We start from the raw sequence: 20254 nt of genomic DNA, 5'->3' as shown, positions 1-20254 counted from the left end.
AATACTGCAGGGTGAATAGCAGAAAGGTGAGTTGTAGTTGTAATGCCTCTGGCAAAATCAAAGATGCTTTTTTATTGATAGAATGTAGTAAGCCATCTAATCTTCTTGTACTAACCTGAGCTTAATAACCAGGGCTTTTAAAAAATCATTAATAACTTTATTTTGCTCCTGATGTACAGTGCTAACCATAAATACATTAAAAAGTCAGGGACCAGTTTGTTATTGGTGAAAATCTGTTTTCAATAAGAAATCCAAAATAATAGCAAAAAGCTGTAGAAATAGAGTATTATACAGATTCCAAATCCATAGGAAAGCAAAGTATTCAGTAGTTAGAAGACAGCTCAAATTCTTCTAAGCTTTAAGTCAAAAATAAAACTAAACTCTAACATCCAGAAAAGGATGTTTTTGGATATTTTCTCTTTTCAATCCACAGGAAAGATCCTGGTTTGGAAAAAGTTGAAGACAGTAAGCAATTACTATAGTACTTGCAACTGTGAAGTATTTGGTTCAGTTCTTCACGACTATGGTGATACTTGTCAGAAGAAGCCCTCATATTTGAGGAGAAGGTTTTGTAATTTCTGCAAGGAAGATTTGGAAATATAGCAAAAGTACATGTTTCATCAGTGGCAAGAAGCCTTAAACAGAAAGTTAGAGTGCTAAAGGACTTGGGGAACTCGGCCATGTTGAGATGATATCCACATCACTTGAATGCGAGTCAAAAATTTTAAGACAGCCGTCGATCTTATTCTTCCTTTTTAGACAGGTGACATTTTCCAAACGGTGCTGGTGGTGTGGCCAGACAAATTTCTAGATATTCAGGTGATTAAGAAAACTTTCCCAAACTCAACCTAGGTGATCCGTTAGAACAAGGTGCAGAAAAAGATGATTGATACTTTTTCTTTTCCCCTTTCAGGAGCATCCACTCAAACCACATTTCTGCTAATCCTTTTCTGGACTCTAGCTCCATTCTCTTGCTTCTGCTGTTTTCATAGGTCTCTCTTCACCACTGTTTCATTGTCTATAGGAGGCAGTTTATTATATGAGGGACAAGAAAGTCCATCATCTCTCTCCTGGTGTGATGTATTTCCTATTTTGCATTTCTACCCTGCAGTTCCATTGCTTCTGCCAAGTAGTTGTTTTCTTTCCTTTCACCATGTTAGACATGCCCAGTATATCTGTAGTTTCTCACCCTCTTGATTTGAGAATCAGATGGCTTCTCAACTGTCATCTGGGCACTTCTTTCTTAATTTCCTCTGTAAAATATTTTTCAAAGGTTGAGAAAAATGAGCAGAAAATAGAACAGTAATTATCAGATAAAGTCTATCTCGGCAAACTACTTTTTTCCCCAAGGGTGGCATGTAGGTAGGTGTTAGATAATGCATGATGAACAGTGTTTTCCTAGTGCAGGGCTTACAGAGTAATCTTGGGGAAACTTATGACTTCAGAAGAAAGATCCCTTATGAATACAGTGTTTGTTCTTCACTTTTGTTTGGAAAATCTTCTTTTTTTCTAGAGATTTCTATGTTATATGCACTTTGGGTGATCAACAGTTAGACCCATGAGGCCGTGCGAATTGTTATGGCTTCATTTTTACTTGGGTAGAACCAGGACTGTGTGATAGAATGGAATTCTGCTCAGTCTTTCTCTACATATGGAAGTGCCAAAAGATTTTTTTTTTTCCCTAAAGCATCAGTCTGTGTAATGATGCTTGTGTTTGATAACATGAAGTGAATAAATCTTCTACACTTCGCTGTCCCTTATTTTTTTTGGAAGAAGAAACAGACTTTTTAATGATAGTTTACAAATGCAAGTAGAGCAAGCATTCTAAGATCTTTTCAAATGATACAAAAATGCACAGACTAAAAAAAGTTTAAAAAGTGAATAGAAATACAAGGAACACACTGTGAAAAATGTCTTAAGATTTAGCAAATGACACGTTTTAATGCAAAACTTAACAATTTGCAATTACAATTTATTCCAATTTTATTCCAGGTACTCTATATTTACTACTTGCCCAAAGAAGTCTTGCTTCTCTCCTTTTGGCTGCTACCTTTGACACTGCAGATTTTTTTTTTATTTATTTATTTTCACAAAAAAGTATAATTCTCTCATATGTGCTTGAAAGCTATACACATACGTGAAACCGTACTGCATGTGTACCTGCTCAAAGAAATTTGTAGGGTTCAGAATTGACCTTATTCTAATGCTGTTGAATTACACAGAAGCAGTCTTAGTTGTTTTATCAGTGAAATCCGTATTAAAATCAGTGGTGTAGGGTGTTTTTTTGTCCAGCTTTTGATAACTACAATTTTGTGTGCTTTTTTTGGGGGGGGGGAGGGGCGCGCGGCGTGTTTGGTTTTTTCCCCTGAGATAATTACTTTTTAGTATAGAATAGTATTTCGTTAAATCAGAGGATCTTTTACTGTATAGTGCAGAGACCTTATATCTAGAAATAGAGCTAATTCAATTAAATTATAAGTATATCCCTGTAGAGATTTTTAGGAGCATCAGGTAAGAGGAAACAAAGTGAGGTAGTGTTGGATGTGTGGGAGGACAATGAGGATGGGAGTTGGACAGATGGTCATGCAGACTTGTATTAGAATGTTTTCTGTGCTACGAAAAATGGATTGTGCCCTTACCTTAAAGGACTAATCTTTGTGTGTGTGTGTGTGTGTTTGCTCATGTGGGATACAGAGAAGCCAACATAATGTTACAGTTGAATAAATCTATCTAGAGGGTAAACTGTCGTGAACATCTTAAAAGACAGCTAACTGAAGGATGTTTTCTGGATTTTCAACAAGTGAGCAAGTGTCTTCACAGATGTACATAGTGCATGGAGGGGAATTAGAATAACCCAAGAAACAGCATCGATCCTATTGCAAAAATTCCACATAAATCTGTAGCTTGTCTCCATGAGCATCCTTGTCCTCATTGCCATTCAGTTTAATCCTCCAGTTTTCTCAGGGATGTGCTTTCTGAAAATCTCTTTTGGTTCTTTAAATTATTAATGTCATTAAAATTTATAATTTTCTGTCATTACCTCTAGGAAAATAGAGATTGTAATGTGAAACATAATTGTCTCATTTTGCAATTTGTGTTATGATAGTTGAGCACAACTAGAGCAGATTTAAATATTCCCTTGAGCAATATGGCTAGGTATTACAAACTAACTGAAGTTCTTTTTGTGCAGATAAACAAACAGATAAATTAATTCCCCAAATGACCAATATTTGTGTGCAAATAAATAGACAAATGAATGCCACAGATTCTTGAAGAGGAAACTTTGCCATTAATATGCCACATGAACAGAAAGTACAGTGTTTGAAGGAATTACCCTTTCAGTGCCGAGTCAGGTGGCGAGAACTACTACAAACCTGGGCAAATAGTCTTAGGCTTTTGTCTGCCTACCAAAATACTTACGTGCTCCCTGAAATATTGGGAATAGCCAAATTCTTTCCCTCAGTAAAGGAAAACTCCAGGATAAGAGCACTTAGATAAAAGGACATCTTTTCTCTTTGGGTAAAGTGCTCTCCCTCCATCTGCATTCAAGAAATTCAGGATTTTGTGGCCTGAGAGCAAACTGCCAGCGAAGGTGCCAAGCAATGGTGAGGCCCTTCAGCCTCCCTTAAAGCCTGTCCCTGAAACGGGCAGAAGCCACCATCTATTTTAAGTAAAGGTTTACCCCATTTTCAAGTAGCAACATCATGGGATCGTGAATACCAAAAAGTGGGCACGTGATACAGGGTTTTGCAAGGAGCGCTTGCCTGGCCACACCGGCTGATAAGCTCTCCTTGGAACACAGCGTTCATGCAGGGTATGCGCGGTAACTGCTGCGTTCTGCCGTGCTGCGTAATGGTCCAAGAACAAGATTGGAAATTTCGGATACATTTGGGGGGGGAGGCGGACACACCCACAACAAACCAAACCTCTAGGATGAAATTAATTTTTTTGCTTAGTTGAGAGAGGGCAGAGAGAGGGCCGCAGCTCCCCCCACCCCCGCCCGGGCTGGCAGCGCGAGCTCCTGGCGGGCGGCAGCAGCTCGGGCGCAGCGCGGGCGGGACAAGAGCGGCGGCGGCCAAAGCCCCTCACGTACAGGAGCAGCCACCGGGCACGCGAGCGGCCGGGAGCGTGTCAGCAGCGCGTGGCGCAGCAGTTGGCGCAGGCGGCGCGTGCAGGGAAGGCGCGCAGGTGGGGCGCGGCGCCCCCCCTTCCCCCGGCACTAGAGGCTCTCTCGAGGAGTGGCCGTTGCGGCCATGGTCTCCACTCAGCTGAAGGCTGTGGCCACAAGGAATGTGGCGACCCAGGCCGAGCTCCCGCTCAAGCATGCGGGTGTCCGGCGTCAGGGAGTGCCTGGGCCTGTCACTCGTGCCGGAGGCCAACGGAGACAATGCCCGTGTGCGGTGCGGGCAGGTGAGTGACCTGCTCAGCCTGGGGGCAGAGCTGGCAGGGAGTGGAGAGGCTGAGGAGCATCGGGGAGTGTGAGGGGAAGATGGGTCGGTGGAGCCACACCCGGCCGTCCCTGAGGCAGCGGCAGCAGGTGGGGGCTCCACAAGCAGCCGGGGATCCCCAGCCCTGTTGCTGCCGGGCAGAAGGAGAGGGCCTAAGAGCCGAGGGAGAAGGGAAACAGGTCCCTGCTCGGGGCGGCAGGCGAATCCCCTCCCGTCCTCCCTCACCGTCCCAGCTGCCCTTACCCAACAGACGTGGGGCTCTGGAACTCGAGGGCCAGGCACATGAGGACCTTGATGAAAGTCCATGCAGGGGTTTGCCTAGAGTGAGTCAGCCAGCCCCACACATCAAGACTTCCTCTGTTAAGAGAAAAAGGAGGGTAATTGTCATAGGTGACTCCCCTCTGAGGGGTACAGAGGGCCCAATATGCCGACCAGACCCAACTCCCAGGGAAGTGTGTTGCCTCCCCGGGGGCCGAGTGAGGGATGTCACCAGGACAGTCCCTGGTCTGAGTCAGCCCACTGATTACTACCCACTGTTGGTCATGCAGGTTGGCAGCGATGCGGTTGTACTAAGAAGTCTAAAAGTGGTTAAAAGGGACTTCAGAGCACTGGGGCAACTGGTTGGTGGAACGGGAGCACAGGTAGTGTTTTCATCAATCCCTTCAGTGGCAGGGAAGAACACAGAAAGGAACAGGAAAACACACCTGGTTAACATGTGGCTCAGAGGCTGGTGCCATTGGCAGAACTTTGGGGTTTTTGACCATGGGGATGTTTGCATGGCATCGGGCCTGCTGACAGCGGCTGGAGTTCAACTGCCTCCAAGGGGGAAAAGGATTCTTGCTTATAAGTTGGCAGGCCTCATCGTGAGGGCTTTAAACTAGATTCGAATAGGGAAGTGATTGTGCCTCTGTACTCGCTACTGGTGAAGCCACGCCTCAAATACTGTGTTCAGTTTTGGGCCCCTCACTACAAGAAGGACACTGAGGTGCTGGAACGTGTCCAGAGAAGGGCAACGAAGCTGGTGAGGGGTCTGGAGCACAAGTCTTATGAGGAGTGTCTGAGGGAACTGGGGTTGTTCAGTCTGGAGAAGAGGAGGCCTCGGAGAGACCTTATCGCTCTCTACAACTACCTGAAAGGGGGTTGTGCTGAGGTGGATGTTGGTCTCTTCTCCCAAGTAACTAGTGATAGGACGAGAGGCAATGGCCTCAAGTTTGTGTCAGGGGAGGTTTAGACCAGGAAAAAATTTAGGAAATTTTAGGAAAAATTTCTTCACCGAGAGGGTGATCAAACATTGGAACAGGCTGCCCAGGGAGGTGGTGGAGTCACTATCACTGGGAGTATTCAAAAAACGTGTAGACGTGGCACTTCGGGGCATGGTTTAGGGGGCATGGTGGTGTTGGGTTGATGGTTGGACTTGATGATCTTTAAGGTCTTTTCCAACCCTAATAATTCTGTGGTTCTATGATCAGTGTGAAATCTTTTTTCGCCTGTGACTCCAAGGCTTAGAATTATTTCTTTGATATATAGTGTTATTCTGGTGGGTATAAACGTAAGAGCTAACATCAGATATACTTGTTTTGTCTTTTTTGGCTTGGGGGTTTTTTTCTGTCCGTCCCCCCTCCCCGTGTTTATCACAGTCAGAACACAGGTGACCTTTTTGCATGTGACATTTAAGGTTTCACGTGCTGCTAAGCCAGGACCGGGAGCTTTCTGGAAACAAGTCTGCAGGGCCTGCCTGTGCCAGTCAAGAGGAAGCAGTACAGTCCCCTGGCCAGGGAAGCTGCAGCTGGGCTGCTCTGGTGCAGGATGGTGGTGACCTGCTCTCCTCTGCGGTTCAGGCACTCAGCCATGCTTTCCTGCTCTTGGACCTGCCGGAGATGCCCTGCGATGCTGCCTGTGGCTGTACTGCCCTGTGAACTGGAATGAAAAGGCCCATAGTTACCTTTAGCTTTTAGAGCACGGGCTCAAAAATGCAGACATAGACCTTTTATTCCCAGCTCTTCCCATAACAACTTCTTTTTCTATGCTTTTACATTTCTAAAAGGAACCCAGTTTCTTAGAGGAATGGGTCATTTGCTGGTACGAGCGTCCATCATCTGAAAAAAATACACGAGCTTTGTTCCCCTTGGCATTATGTACTGAACTGAGGCATTGAAAGATTTAGTTACTGTCATCTGTCTACACAGGAAAAGGTGGCACTTTCAGAGCCAGATTTAACCCAATTTAGGTTCTGAATTTTTCTCCAGAGGCATTTTTCTTCTTTGGCTGTACAGTAACGAGGCTTTTATGTTCAGGAGTTACTTGGTGCCTATATTTAAGTGGGAAGAACCTGGGTTAATGTGTCTAACATAATTGATCTCCTCTACTACCTTACTTCTGGAAATGCCATGGGGGAAGCAGTTCTGGGTCTGCTATGCCTAGGCTTACATGTCTCAGGTCAAGCATTTTGACACAGGTTATAAGATGTCTTTGAAAGGCTTTGTATCACTTTGGAAGGATACAAAATGTGTGTGATGTGAGGTGAAATGAAGGTTTGAATGATTCGTGATCTTTTTCTTTCTGTGTCCAGCCACTCAATCTGAGTTTGCCTGCCAAGGGAAGCAGCCTAGGGGGCTATGAGTTAAAGCTATCCCAAAAAAGTGTGTGTCTCTCAAAACACATGCTGTGTGGCTTTAACACCACTGAGCCCCACCAAAATGAAATCCAAGGCAGCAGTCTGGAGGGATCTGTAGAGTTTATGGGTCTCCTTTGGTGTCTCCCTGCAAGGCTACAGGTGCTGCCCAGCATTTTCTAATAAGGCTCAAAATCTTTGGCTTCTATAAGAATATATTTATTTTCTGTGTTTCTGTTTTCACGCCACACCAGTTGGTCTGTTGCTAATGCAATGAATTTCACCTTCTGCAAAGTTAAAAATTCATGTTCCTAAAAAATGATGGGAAATCGGCAAAGAAGAACTAAATTGAGCCAGAGCTACAGTACTAGTCAACCATAACAAGTAATTATAATAACCCCATGGTCATTTCGCTCACAGCTTGACAGAGAAAATGGCAAGAAAACAAAATACTTCTCTTCTTGAATGTTAAAAGTACCGGGGGCCAGGTTCACTTCTGCTGATGACACATCACAAGCTGTGGGCCCTGTTGACCGACTAAATACAGCAGTGTGAATTATTTGTAGCTCCCTAACCTGCAAGGGGCTGTGAGCAGCCCTCTGCAGGCTGCCAGTGGGTTGGCCCAGCTGTGCAGCTGGTGCAGTCAACGGTGTGCTACAGATCGGCTGATGTGACTTGCAGATGCTACTGGTGGTAGTCATAAGGAGCTGGGATGTAAAACTGCTCCCTGTGGAGGAGGCGCCTGGGGCAACGAATGCAGTCAGTGATGCCACTGCTTGTCCTTCATCACAGGAAAGGAAATAATATTTCCTCCTGGCAGGAAATAACCATCACGAGCTGTACTGCTGTTATGATTTCAGGATCAGCTAAGCCCGTGATTGTCAAAGTGTATATCCTGGGGTAAAAAAAGAGGGGTTTGTTTTGTGGCTTTTTTTAAATACAAAAGATGTAAAGCATTTAGTTGAGCTGGCTTCAGTTGCAATATAAGGGCGGTAGATGCAGGCTCTGTCCCAGGATGGATTAGGAGGCTGGGACATGGGAAGTGTGTGAAACCTGGAAAGAAGAGCTTCTTCTTGAGATAGTCTTATATCTTATCCCAGATTGTTCTATGTGCAGAAACTTGCATTTCTAAATGTGTCACTCTCTCCCTTGAAGTTTCTCGTATTTTTTATTTCCTGATATAGATAATCTCAAAAGATTCCCTTGAGTCATCATCAGGATTAGTCTCCAGAAATTATCTGCTGTTCTTATGGAAAAGTACTTTCTTGTAATGCTGTTCTTAGGTATAAGGGCCATATTTCCTAAAGGTGGTTCCATTTTCCATTTGTTGTTTTGTGCTGAGGATGTAGTGAGGTTCTATTCTGTTAAACTAAAACTCTTTCTATATAAATTTGGTTTGAAGGCTCATGTTTTTTACTTAGAAACCTATTGAGACCATGTTGGTGCTTTTCTATGAGGAACTACCTCTGCATTATGTTAGTATTGCGAAGATAGATGGTAATGTGTTAAGCTGTTTTGTGTCAGATGATGTGTAAAAAAAAAATACCATTGTTATTATTAAACAGAAAATAAGACCGTTTGGCCTAGACTAAGCATGCGTGTCTGTAAATTTTTTATTCTATTGTCTTTTTAAAAACACTTATCCAGTAATGAAAGGGATATATAAAATCTCTGGACAAATATATGTTTTTAAAAGACTGTGTCTCCATTCACAGGAAATCACTGATAATGAAATATTAGAGTTGGTACATAGTGCTCTGGGGAGGATGACAGTTATCCGGCAAATTTTCCCTCTCTCAAGGGACAACAATCAGAGATGCATGAGGAACAATCACCGAATATCATCACTGCTGTGCGATCCACAAGAAGGCTATCTTCAGATGTTGCAGGTCAGTAGCTGTGTCCAACAGAAAAGTCCACCTTAGGAATTTGACAATCAGATAGTTTCCTGTGACTGTATTACCTCAGAGGAAGAATAAAATGAGTACAGATAAATCTGAGCATGTAACCTTTGGTCAACTTTTCCCGACTTAATTATTTATTTCATTCCTAGAACTGAGTGCTTTAGATGTGATGTTATGACCATAAAGTACCAGCAAGTGACAGCACTAACTCAGAGCTGATTTTGCATATCTCGTTCTCTTAAGAATCTTTTTCTATTTGGAAAAAAAAAAAAAAAAGTTGTGCTGTCATAGTCTTGTGGTGCTACTGCTTGCTTATTTATGCCTATTAGACATCTGTTGTGAAAGAGTTAATCTGGGAGGATAACAGAACTCTGATAGGCATTGGGCTGTGGAGCATTTCATATTGAGTTAAATGGACTGAATCCAGCTGATGTATTCAATCTGTCCCATTTCAATAATCTCAGAAGTCTCTAACAGCTGATAATTGTCTGAGCATGTGAAATACGCACTAGTAGTTCAAGTTCCAGACTTTGGTAACAGATTTGACTTTGGTGTAAGCAACAGCTCAAGATTTCTTGGCAATTTATCCCAGATACCATAATTTTTCTTGAAGTAATTTAAATATAGTTTTATGTGCTATTTCCAAGGATAGTACAATAATTTGGAAACGAGTCTTGGACTCTCAATGGGACTTACTGTGTTTCATGTTTAGTTTAGACACAGTTAAGAATCTCATTCATATTACTGTTGAAGCTGTTGGATAAAACTGAAAACTTTCGTGAGGCTGAGAATATAAATTTGATTAGAACCTTTTTATTGCAAATTTAGTCTTAATCTGAGATGGATTGAGTGAGGACACAGTGGTTGAGCCTGTGAATTGGCAAGTGTGGGTATTGTGTGTTAGAGTGTGGCTTGGTTAAGTTGTGGGGAGGGGGCTGTTGGCAGTCTGAGCTGCTTCAGCCTGGTCATGAAGGTGGTGTAGGGTGAGGGGTCCTTCCAGAGGGAACTCATGTGCTGGCTTGGAAGAGCTTCTGAAGAGCAAGGCGTGAGGCTTATGGGAAACCAGGAGAGGTAGGGAAATTCTCAGGAAGAGAATTGGTTAGGTCAGGATTTTCCAAGGAACATGGATGGGGATATTTGTTTTACTTATTTGTGCCCCACTAAAAAGTTGTAACTGCAGAGACTGAAAACCTCTGAAGGAGGGATATGGATGTTTCCTCCTTGAATAGAACCTCTGCTGAATCAGGTTCTGTCATAGCGGTTGCAAAGTTTGGGAAATGCCAATCACATGCACTGTAGTTCAGAGTGCTGGTCTGTTCTTTTTGCACAGGGGAAAGTCTATGCCTATCTTGGCTTAGAAAAGACGCTTTTGATCTCTGTTAGTAACTCTGAGGTATGCTGTAATGAGAACAAAGGCCACTCATTTCAGAGGATCAAAGCAATTTCCAGTATGTTGAAAAAGTTATCTGTCCTGCACCAACAAATCACTCATTGTGGAACAATCTCTCATTACCGCAGGATTTTGAGTACTGCTATGCTGGTTTATGCATAATCTAACACAGAGACTCATCTGAAGGTCTCTGACGAATGTCTCTGAGCAAGTTCTTCTTTGCTAAAACAGTAACTGGTTTTCTAGCATGAACAGCTTCATGCCCTATTACTGAATTTCACTGACAAGGACCCTTTAGGAAGGACCCTCTTCCTGCTGATTGTCAAATGTGGGTTTTGAGAAGCAAAACATTCTCAGTTTCTCTCTTGCAGAATTATTACACACCTTAGAAGCTGTCTTTAAGAGAATGGAACTGTAATGTTATACTTTGCCATTCTCTACAAATATAGAAACAAGAGATACAAAGAAGTGCAGAGGTATGAAGTTTGCCTTTTGGAAGTTGATTCCATAACACTCATGTCCAGCCACACCGGAATGAAGTATCATGAAAGGTGAAGGGCATGCGAGATCTCTCAAATTAGCTGCCGCCAGTATATCTTGTGTGATCTTTAAGTTTCTACAGATTGAATATATGCTTTTAGCACGTGCAGTTATATCTGAAGCGTTCCGCAGCTGCATTTTTTTCATAGGCTTTGCCAAAACACCTTATGTAACACCTTATGGGCATACAGCTCATATTAATTTCCAAGTATGACTGACGTTATTAATGGTCCTGCAATTCAGGTACTTCCAATCTTATGTTTCCTTTTTCTTGCTGAAAAAATAGTTTTGACCTTTTGCTGTACAGAAGTACATCACTAAATTAGCCCTATTGCCAGAGGCTGCAGTAGCTCCCAGCTCCATGTCAGGCTGCATGAATCCACCAGAGGCAGTGACCGCCTGCCAGCTCCAAGTCCTTGGCGTTGCTTTGAAGTAGTTTGATTAACACCACAGTTTGGAAATCCGTGGCTCATTCTCCCTTGGGCAATCTCATATTAATAATTCTTTGTTGTCAAGGTAACTTATCGGCTATTGTTGGTTAATTATTTATTTAATGACTTTGAAGAAGGATAAGCTAATCTCTGTCAGCCTCTAGCTGTAAGATTTTTATAGGGACTAATTTAATGTTTTTAACAAGCTAGTAAAGAAAGAAACATTTGCGTCATGGATTATTAACTTTATTCTGGCTAAATTAATGAAAATCTTTTTGGAACGATTTTGTTCTCAGTGTCTTTAGTACCATATCGTGGAAAGTTGTTTTTCAGTGGGTTGATCGTCCCAGTTTGGCATTCTGACAAGGCTTTTAAAGATCAGGCTGTTCTGCAAACTCATCCAAAAACTCATCTGTTCTGAATGCTTTGTGGAAATCCAATCTTATTCCATCAACCCACTTGTCAAAATTTTGCTCATGCCCTTATTTCTTGCACATATAATATACCCAGCTGGGTTTCTGCTTCAACTGGAGAAGAAGCTTTATAAAGTTTCCTGTCTTGGTCATTTTATTTTACTTGAGGACTACATTTATCTCTTTCTTATTCTTCATATACAATTTTCTGTATCTATCTCTCTTACTTTTTTGTAAGTGGAAAAGAGACAGTTTAAAACTTCCTGTCTTCCACTGGCAATGAGTATCCTGTGGTTTGGGCCATCAGCTTTTTCAGTATTGCCTTATCTGGAGAGAGAATACTGAAGCACTTCAGGATTTATAGTTAAATCTAGTTAGTCCTAGGTAGACCTAGTATGTATCCCTGCATGGCATTTGAATGGTGTTTAGTGGGATTACCGCTATTAAACTGTTTAGATTATTTCAGACATAGTTTTACAGAGTCATTTTGAAGAAATTTTAATGCATAACCTAATCCTTTCCAAAATCTTCCCCTTCAAATATTAGTTTTGAAGCCTAAAAACTTGACTTTTTTTATGAAGATCTTTTTTCTTTCATCAGGTTATTCATGATGTGCTCATAAACTCAAAGTCAAATTTTTTTGTTTCTGTTTTTGAAGAAAAATTTCTCTTTAGAAATGCAATTCCCAGTAGTTTGTTCCTTCCCATATTTACCATTTATATAGTTAGTAAGTTTAATCTATGTGAGATTTTATTTATATTAAAACATATTACAAGGACACAGTGTAGCTGAAATAATTTAGCATGGTCCAAAATATACAGTAAGATTAAAAAAGCAAAAAGAAAACCCCAGCAAACTAAATTAATGAGGTTATTCCTTGCAGGATTCAGAGTCCAACCTCTCTACTGAAGAACTCTTCTAGACATTGCTTTTACGCATTTGAAGAGGAGATGTTGAGAAGTGTAGGAGGGTATTCACTGGAGCAGCTACTCTTCTTCCCATGTAAAAATTTCATTCTTCAAAGACTTGACCATCAGGTATCTTTGTAGGCATCTCTTAGCAGTTGCTCCTACAGAGCTGCATTTGTATTTAGGAACTGACTTCTCTTCAGGAGTGACTGCAATTTAACCACTGTAAGTGGAGCTAATTTTTGGAGATGTTTGGCTTCCTGAGCTTAAGGGCCTGATCCTGCAGTTTTGTCCAACTACATAGCCTTACTCTTATTTGACCTATTTCCATGACTGTTACTACACAGCTCTTAAGTGCTACTGGAGGCAGTAAATATTGATTAAGCCCTATTAAAGCATTCACTTTCTCCCATAAAGGATTGATGAGCCACATTTTTCTTCGGCTTTCATTACAAACCTGTATTTGCATATATTTTTAGCAAAGTTTAATTTGGACTTTTGGCCAGATGTTCAGGCACGTTGAAACTGTTTCTGAGTACCACATGAGTGAAAAGTATCCTTGAACTGACTTTAGTGCCCATTGCACAACATAATCTCTTCCTGAGGCCTGATGGCATGTGTTTTCTACAAGGTGCATTAGCAGAAGAATTGGTTAAAAACTCCCAAACATCTGCAGGTATCCTCTGGCCGTGTGGGATTTTGTGAGCACTCTGGCAGCTAGAACCCCACGTTCTGGAGGGAGTTTTTCCTCTCTGCTCAGACTACCTCTTCTGATTGCTAGAGTTCTCTGTTTGCATAATTACTTCACTGAGTTTTTGTTCAGTGCTCTATCAGGGAGTGGACAACAGCAGCTAGAAGAAAAGGGTCATCTATTTTCCATTTTTTATTGCCTCTGAAACCTAATTCGCACCCATAGTTACTTATAAATGAGGTTGAGTAAAATTATATTCTTATACTCTGTTTTGCAATTCTAATATTACCTCTTGTCCTCCTGTCTGACTCTTTGTTGGGTTCAGTTTTCTTTATCAAATATCTCCTGCTAGACTTGCCCTGGACAGTTAGTGTTAGTTGTACCAAATTCTTGAGATATTTAGTAAGTGAAGCCAACGCCTGCAACTAACAAGCTTGAGCATTACACGGTAATCCAGGCCTTGTATTATTGTTAATATGTTGTATAAAGCATAGTTTGTAAAAAAAACACTCATAATTATAATGAATACTCATAATAAATAGCTGAAGGGCAGTGAGCATTCACTGTAGGTAAGGAAATGTGGTGTGAGATGTGTATCTCAATTAAAAAGGAAAAAAATTTAAAAGGAAAGGAAAGCTGCTTATCAATAAAAAAAAAAAAGATTCTGAGGGTGCAGTCTTCCAAATAAATCTCTGGAAGCCCCATTGTTTGAGATACTTAAAATTAGCATGGACAAAGCACTAAATAATACATTAGTTAGCTTCCTTACTGTCAGAAGGCTTGAATAAATATACATTTGAGGTCTGGTTTTCGGTGGTTTTAGGAAAATTTTATTCAGGCTTTCATTTGCCTCAGTGATAATAAATAGCCCTTTGGAAGTTTGAAGCTGACATTTGGGTCTTTAATGAACGTTTGTTTTTTGACTCTGGTTTTCTCATGAATGCCAGGCTGCTGGCTGTGATTTTGTTCTCCATGAGCAGTGAAGCATGTATTTAAAACATAGTCATTCACACAAAGTCTCACAATGGTTTCTGCAAACTAATTTAAGAAAATGAAATAGGTCAAATTTTCAGTCTCTCCACTCTAACAATATCCTTGTAAGCATACTGTTACACTGTAAGTAAACCATCGATCTTCACTGCTCCTAGTAAGGTGCATCCTGTCATTTGAGACACAAGAGCATAACTATGTTTGGCAGTAATTGAACTTCAAAAGTTGAAACACAGTTTTAGGGCACACTGGTACCACTCCCCAGGCAGCAAGCGTTTCTGCTGCTGGCAGGCTGTGCTCAGTCTGAGCTCCTCTTCCATCTGCTTCATCCTTGGAGCTGACTGCTGCGGCAACTCACAGGGTGATTTTGGCAGCAGCAGGGTACACATGCCCAGCTTGGGAATGAGTTTTTGAAGCAGTGGCATCTGGGTGTCAGCTTGTCTTCCCAGATGGTCTCTTCAGCGCTCTTGTCTGGCTAGACTTCTGGCTCTCCTGGCAACTAAGAAGTTGGGGTCAGTCTTTGTGGCTTGCTGGCCTTCCCAGAGCAGTACTTGTCTATGATTAGTGCCTCTGGAGGCGCTAAAAGCTGTCTTCATATATAGCTTTAAAAGTAAAATCACTCTGGAAAATCTCATTAAATTCACATAGAAACCTCTGTAAAATGACATTTAACAATGTGATAGGGAAAGATTTCCATTCTTATTGAAAATTTCTGATTTGCTTTACTTGTGTATGGTGGATTTTTTTTTCTTCATTGCAAAATAAAGGTTCATAAAATCTGGAATAATTTTCAGAAGATATACCAGAACATGCCTAAAATTACTTAAGTACAGGGCATACTCTTTAATATATTGGTGAAACAGTCACCATCATTCTTATAGCAGATAGATCAAAAAGCATTTCAGTCAAATTACCTCCAGCTCTTTCAGCTCTCAGCAATGAAGTGAAAGAGGAACTGCAAATTACTGTTTCTTCCTCCAAACAGGACAGAAATGAAACACTTTGTTCTAATCTAGGAATCTTTGTTATATGAAGGGGACTCCCTGAAGGCAGATATATGTCATTCCTCCTCTCTGAATATATAAGTAGGGGAAATGAAAAATGCTCCAGAGCTTGGAAAACCCAAAGTAGCCAAGTACATTGCCCTGTTTTTTCTTCTCTCTTGCTTTGCTACCAATTCTGAATCCTTCCTGAAGATTAATTTTTAAATTTACTATTTTCTCATGCCTCTGACAGCACTGGTGGAAACAGAATATAGCTGATCCCTTGGGTATCTCAGAAATTCCCTTTCAGTGATTATTTTTGTATTCAGAGATAGTTTGATAGCTGAAAATTAAGATATGCGCGTAGTTGCAGTAACAACTGTATACAGGCTTTGTCTGCTGAACCCTTTTTCTTTTCACAGCACTGCTATTCTGGAGGTTACAGCAAACTTGTGTTGTAAATGTAATCTAGTACATATGCAGAGATTTTGCTCTAGTAAAATGAATATTAAAGAAAATAAAGGAAATTATTATAGCCCTGGATTTACTGTGAGATCAGGCCAGAATTTGTGTCTTGTTTTAAGTAACTTTTTTCTACAAGAAAATACATACATAGTAATGAATTCATACAGAAAGGGAATATTATTTTGAGAGGAGGAGCATATTTGAGGTGTTTAAGTATTCTTATTTTTCTACCTCAGAAAGGAATTAGGAAAAAAGAAGATAAAAATATACCTCACAGTAACTTAATAATACATCTTACTGTAGGTATTGAAGGAATCAACTGTTCAGCTACACTCACGCAACACTACTCTGGCATCAGATTAGACCTGGTTCTGTAATTTTGGTTTCTAGCGTAAAGCTAGTTCCCATTTGGGATTAGGCAAAGATGTTCAATCTATACTACTGTGGATGTTCAGGAACTGGATTTTGCTCTGCACACTGTGAAGGATCAAAAGGACATTATTTTCTAAGTTACCAGGATATTTTTGGTTGTTCTTGATTATTTTTTGCACTTCAAAGAAGTGACTTTTGGTCTAGAGGACTACCAGAGCAATACTATCATGTGAATATCCTGCCTTCTCTTGTTTTAAATAAACACACTGTCTATAGACTTAATCTTGATTGCTGTGCAAAACCAGATGTTTTGAGCCATGCTTTATAAGTTTTAAAGGGTTCTGCCCTTAAAAGATTGGACTTCTGTATTTTATGTTAATTTATGGCTTAACTAGCAGACTGAACAAATACAACATTAAAAAAAGATAATTGGTTTTCATAATATTACAAATTCAGCCTCAGTTTTAGTTTTTTTTCTGCTATTTTTTTCCTAGCTTGTATATTTTCTATTGTAAAAAAGAAGTGTTGATTGTGTGAATAAAATTCAACTTACTCTTCCATAGAATATTGACTCTTCAATGAATGGGTGGTAAATTGTAATAATGTATGCATGTCATTTTTACTGGACTAAATACTCAGAGTATGATTATATGAAAAAAAGTAATTTTGCTGATTAAAAGTACTATATACTCATTTTTTGGCTGAGGCTTTCAGTAGAAGAGAACTGGAGTGGCAAAATACTAGTGGATAAGTATGTACAACAGGACATGCAGAATATTCTTTCCATGGCAAAAAGTAACTTGCTGTGTTCTCTGCAACATCTTCTTCTGCCTTGGTGCATGTCTCCAGATTTATGACAGAAGGACATGAGTAGTGGGAAACTCCTCTTGTGCAGACCCTTTCTTTCTGTCACTCAGTTCGTATTCTTTCAAAAGAAAATAATGAAACAATAGGGATACAAAATCTGTTATAGGTCTAACTGAACTATGAGGATTAGGTTGGTAAACACAAGATTGTTTTGTTTTGCTTTACAACATAAGGTAATTTGGGTTGCATGAATGGTCCTGTAGGCTAAGATCCTCAAAAGCAGTTCTCTCAAGCTTTCAGTCCATTATACATGCAGACCTGTGGCAGCTTCTCTAAGAGCATAAGAAGTAGAAAGAGAAGGAAAGCAGTGTACCCAAGTACATCTTATATTTTGCCCTAGAGGTCTCTGCTAGCAAACCAAGCAACCTGGTCTTGGGAATGAGGCTCCAGTTTTCCAGAACTTGAAAAGAACAGTGCCAAACTGAGAAAATGCAAAGCATTTCTGATTTGTGGTGGTTCCAAGGCAACAGACAATGACTTGTCAGTTAAAAGTGAGGGTGTAAAATCAATTTCAGTGGGGAGCGAAGTGGATCATGATGGCACGTAAGAAATTACATTTTTCCTTATGCATATAATATCTACTTCTAAGCAAGCGAGGTTTGAGGTGGTTTATTTTGTGGGTTTGGTTTTGTTTTGTTTTTGTGGAGAGTAGCTTAACACAGAAGAGGAAAAGTAGCTGTTGAATAATAAGGATTCGTTTGTTTGCTTTATTTGAAAGTTGTTTGGAAAATATCTGCAGACTAGGGAGACAAACGGAACTAAGCAAACGAGACTTAGTTGCTGGGACTTCTATTAAATAATTCTTTAACTACTTTTCTTAAAAAGAGAGAAAATGTGGAAAGTAGCTGCCTTGGAAACTCTTTTAAAAGGAAAAGGATTAACTGGATAAAATAGCAAATATAGAGAATGTGGACTGCTTGTTCAGGAAGGCTGGAAAGAAAGTAAGAAGATGGCAATGCCAGATGGGAGAGATTCTCAGTGATAGTATCTCATAGGTTTTGTATTATTTTCGCATTAAGATCCCTTTTTATGTTGAGTCACTTAAATAAGTGACTTAAATAATCCTCAACCTCTTTTTTGTGTATTTTCTTCCTATTTTGAGTCTTTCAAAATTAATTTTTGTTTATATATCTTTTGTTCAGATTTACTTATACCAGAACATTTTTCAAAGTGCCTAAGTTCTCAATTTATGTCAAACTCCAGATTATGGAACATGAAACATTTTGCTTCTGAAGATTAGGATCTTAAGATATCAGAAGTTTACTTGGAGCCAGTGATGCAACAGTAATATATGTTTAAGCTTTCACAGCCAAATAACATTTTTATAGGATATATGCAGCTGCATTAACTTCCACATGTAGCACTTTCCTGGTTTCTAGGCACCATTTTCTGTGGTGAATTAGAGAAATCCAAAAGATAAATGGCAAATTCATGGATCACCATGAGTAAAGCCTTCAGATAGGAGAACATCTTTTTAATAATAGTAAAAAGAAGCTGCATCTGGCAACTGATGGTAACTGGAGATTTGGGTTTAGTAAAGAGCAAATCAATACCCCTGAAGCTGTGCATAGGTTTGAAGAGTGCATGAAAACTATGGAAACAGGTGGAGAGTATCTAATTATCTTTTTTAAATAATCTCTCTCAGCGAACTTCCACTGCTAAAGTTTTACCATTTGTGGTGGATACCGCTGCATGTCAAAGATCTGATCTTGTATTGCTGGCCGTGTCTTGTTTTGAAAAATGAAATACATGGTTGAGCATTACTAGAATAGTGTTCTTACTAGAGCCTGTCATCAATTATTGTTCTCTTTAGCACTCATGTAAATTGAATGATAAGTAGGCTAAAATCAATAGCTCCAGTGAAAGTAGAATAGTAACCAGTCTCCTCTATATCTGGTGGAGAGAGATGATAAGGCCAGAATAATACTGTCATTTCTTCTCCCTCTGTTCTAAACAGTTGCAATAGTATTATATTTTGCTGTGCCAGAAATTACCAAGGAGGTTGCTCAAATGAACAAGAAGAAAAAGAACTTATTTCCATTTTACCTTTTTCTCCTTGCCAAAAAGACTGACAAAGTAGCAATCCTTGTCTTTCATTCATAGATAGCTGTACTCCTATAGCTTGAGGTTATATTTGAACTACGATCTCTTACTACAACACTGCATTGGCAATGCAAGTGTGCCAGAGTCCCTTGGCAAGATGTGCCAAGCAGGAAAGAAGGTTAGAGTGAGTGTTGGTATTTGACTGAATTGCCTTGACTGTTGAACACATCAAACATACCCAGCTTTTATTTTTTTTACTTATGTCTTCTTTTGTTTTGTTTGTCTGCTGGTTTTTACAGTTTCTTCTAAAGGATGCTAAAATAGACAAAGAGGCTCATTTTTATTATTGTTTGCAGGTTTCCAACCTGTACCTGTATGACAGTGTGCTCATGCTGGCCAATGCTTTCCACAGAAAACTGGAGGACAGGAAATGGCACAGTATGGCAAGTCTGAACTGCATGAGGAAATCCACCAAACCTTGGAATGGAGGACGATCCATGCTAGAGACTATCAAGAAGGTGAGAATAGACAAACAACAATTGTGTGAGCAATTGAAAGAGTTGCTTCATTTCTACCTGAAATTAGCTTTTGAAGAGGTTTTTGACCTCTATTCAACTTTTCTTTGATTTATTACAACCAAGTGATTTACAACTACCAGGAATGATCTACAGCTATTAAACAGGCAAATGATTTATTACAAACAAATTACCCTGCAGTGTTTCTCCCCTGGTGTGTGTTTTACTTCTGTTGTTCTCATAGCTGCCTTCTGTGGAGTTAGTGTGATTGAGAATAGTCATACAAATTGATGTGTGTATGCATCATAATAATTTCCCCAAGAGAAGAACTAAAGGAGCTTGAGGGGCCAACCAGTGGTAAGGTTTAAGACTTATGTTCCATTTACTACAGCTCAACAAGCTTCATAAGTTAGCTGAGCATTGGTAAGCATCTGTTTGTATACTGTAGCCCAGAGCAAAAGGGATTTGATTTAGCTAAGTTGTCACTAATGGTTACACTGTCTTGCAGCATGCTGAATTACTCAAATAGGGACAGTACTGTGGCTTTGCAGATGCATGGCAACTTCTTGTATGAAAGTTATTTGATCACAAATACTAGTGGAAAAAATACCCATTTTTTACTACACTAACTTTAGCAATTATTTGGGGGAAAAAACCCACGCTGTTTCCCCATATATATTGAT

General features: G+C 40.1%; 1 protein-coding gene across 1 annotated transcript in view; it reads left to right on the top strand.

The window, feature by feature from the left end:
* GRID1 (glutamate ionotropic receptor delta type subunit 1) overlaps positions 1 to 20254 on the top strand; it is a gene marked incomplete at its 5' end in the record, with an annotated part of 552836 nt that overhangs the window by 431863 nt on the left and 100719 nt on the right. The window contains 2 exons of the mRNA XM_082002351.1: positions 8775 to 8948; positions 19413 to 19574. Coding sequence (XP_081858477.1) covers positions 8775 to 8948; positions 19413 to 19574 — 336 coding nt within the window. The remainder of the gene's footprint in view (positions 1 to 8774; positions 8949 to 19412; positions 19575 to 20254) is intronic.

Source organism: Phaethon aethereus (genome assembly GCF_964289735.1).
Source record: "Phaethon aethereus genome assembly, chromosome: 7".
Classification (NCBI taxonomy): Eukaryota; Metazoa; Chordata; class Aves; order Phaethontiformes; family Phaethontidae; genus Phaethon; species Phaethon aethereus.
The sequence above is the reverse complement of the archived record's forward strand: the minus strand, read 5'-3'. Positions and strand labels throughout refer to the sequence as shown.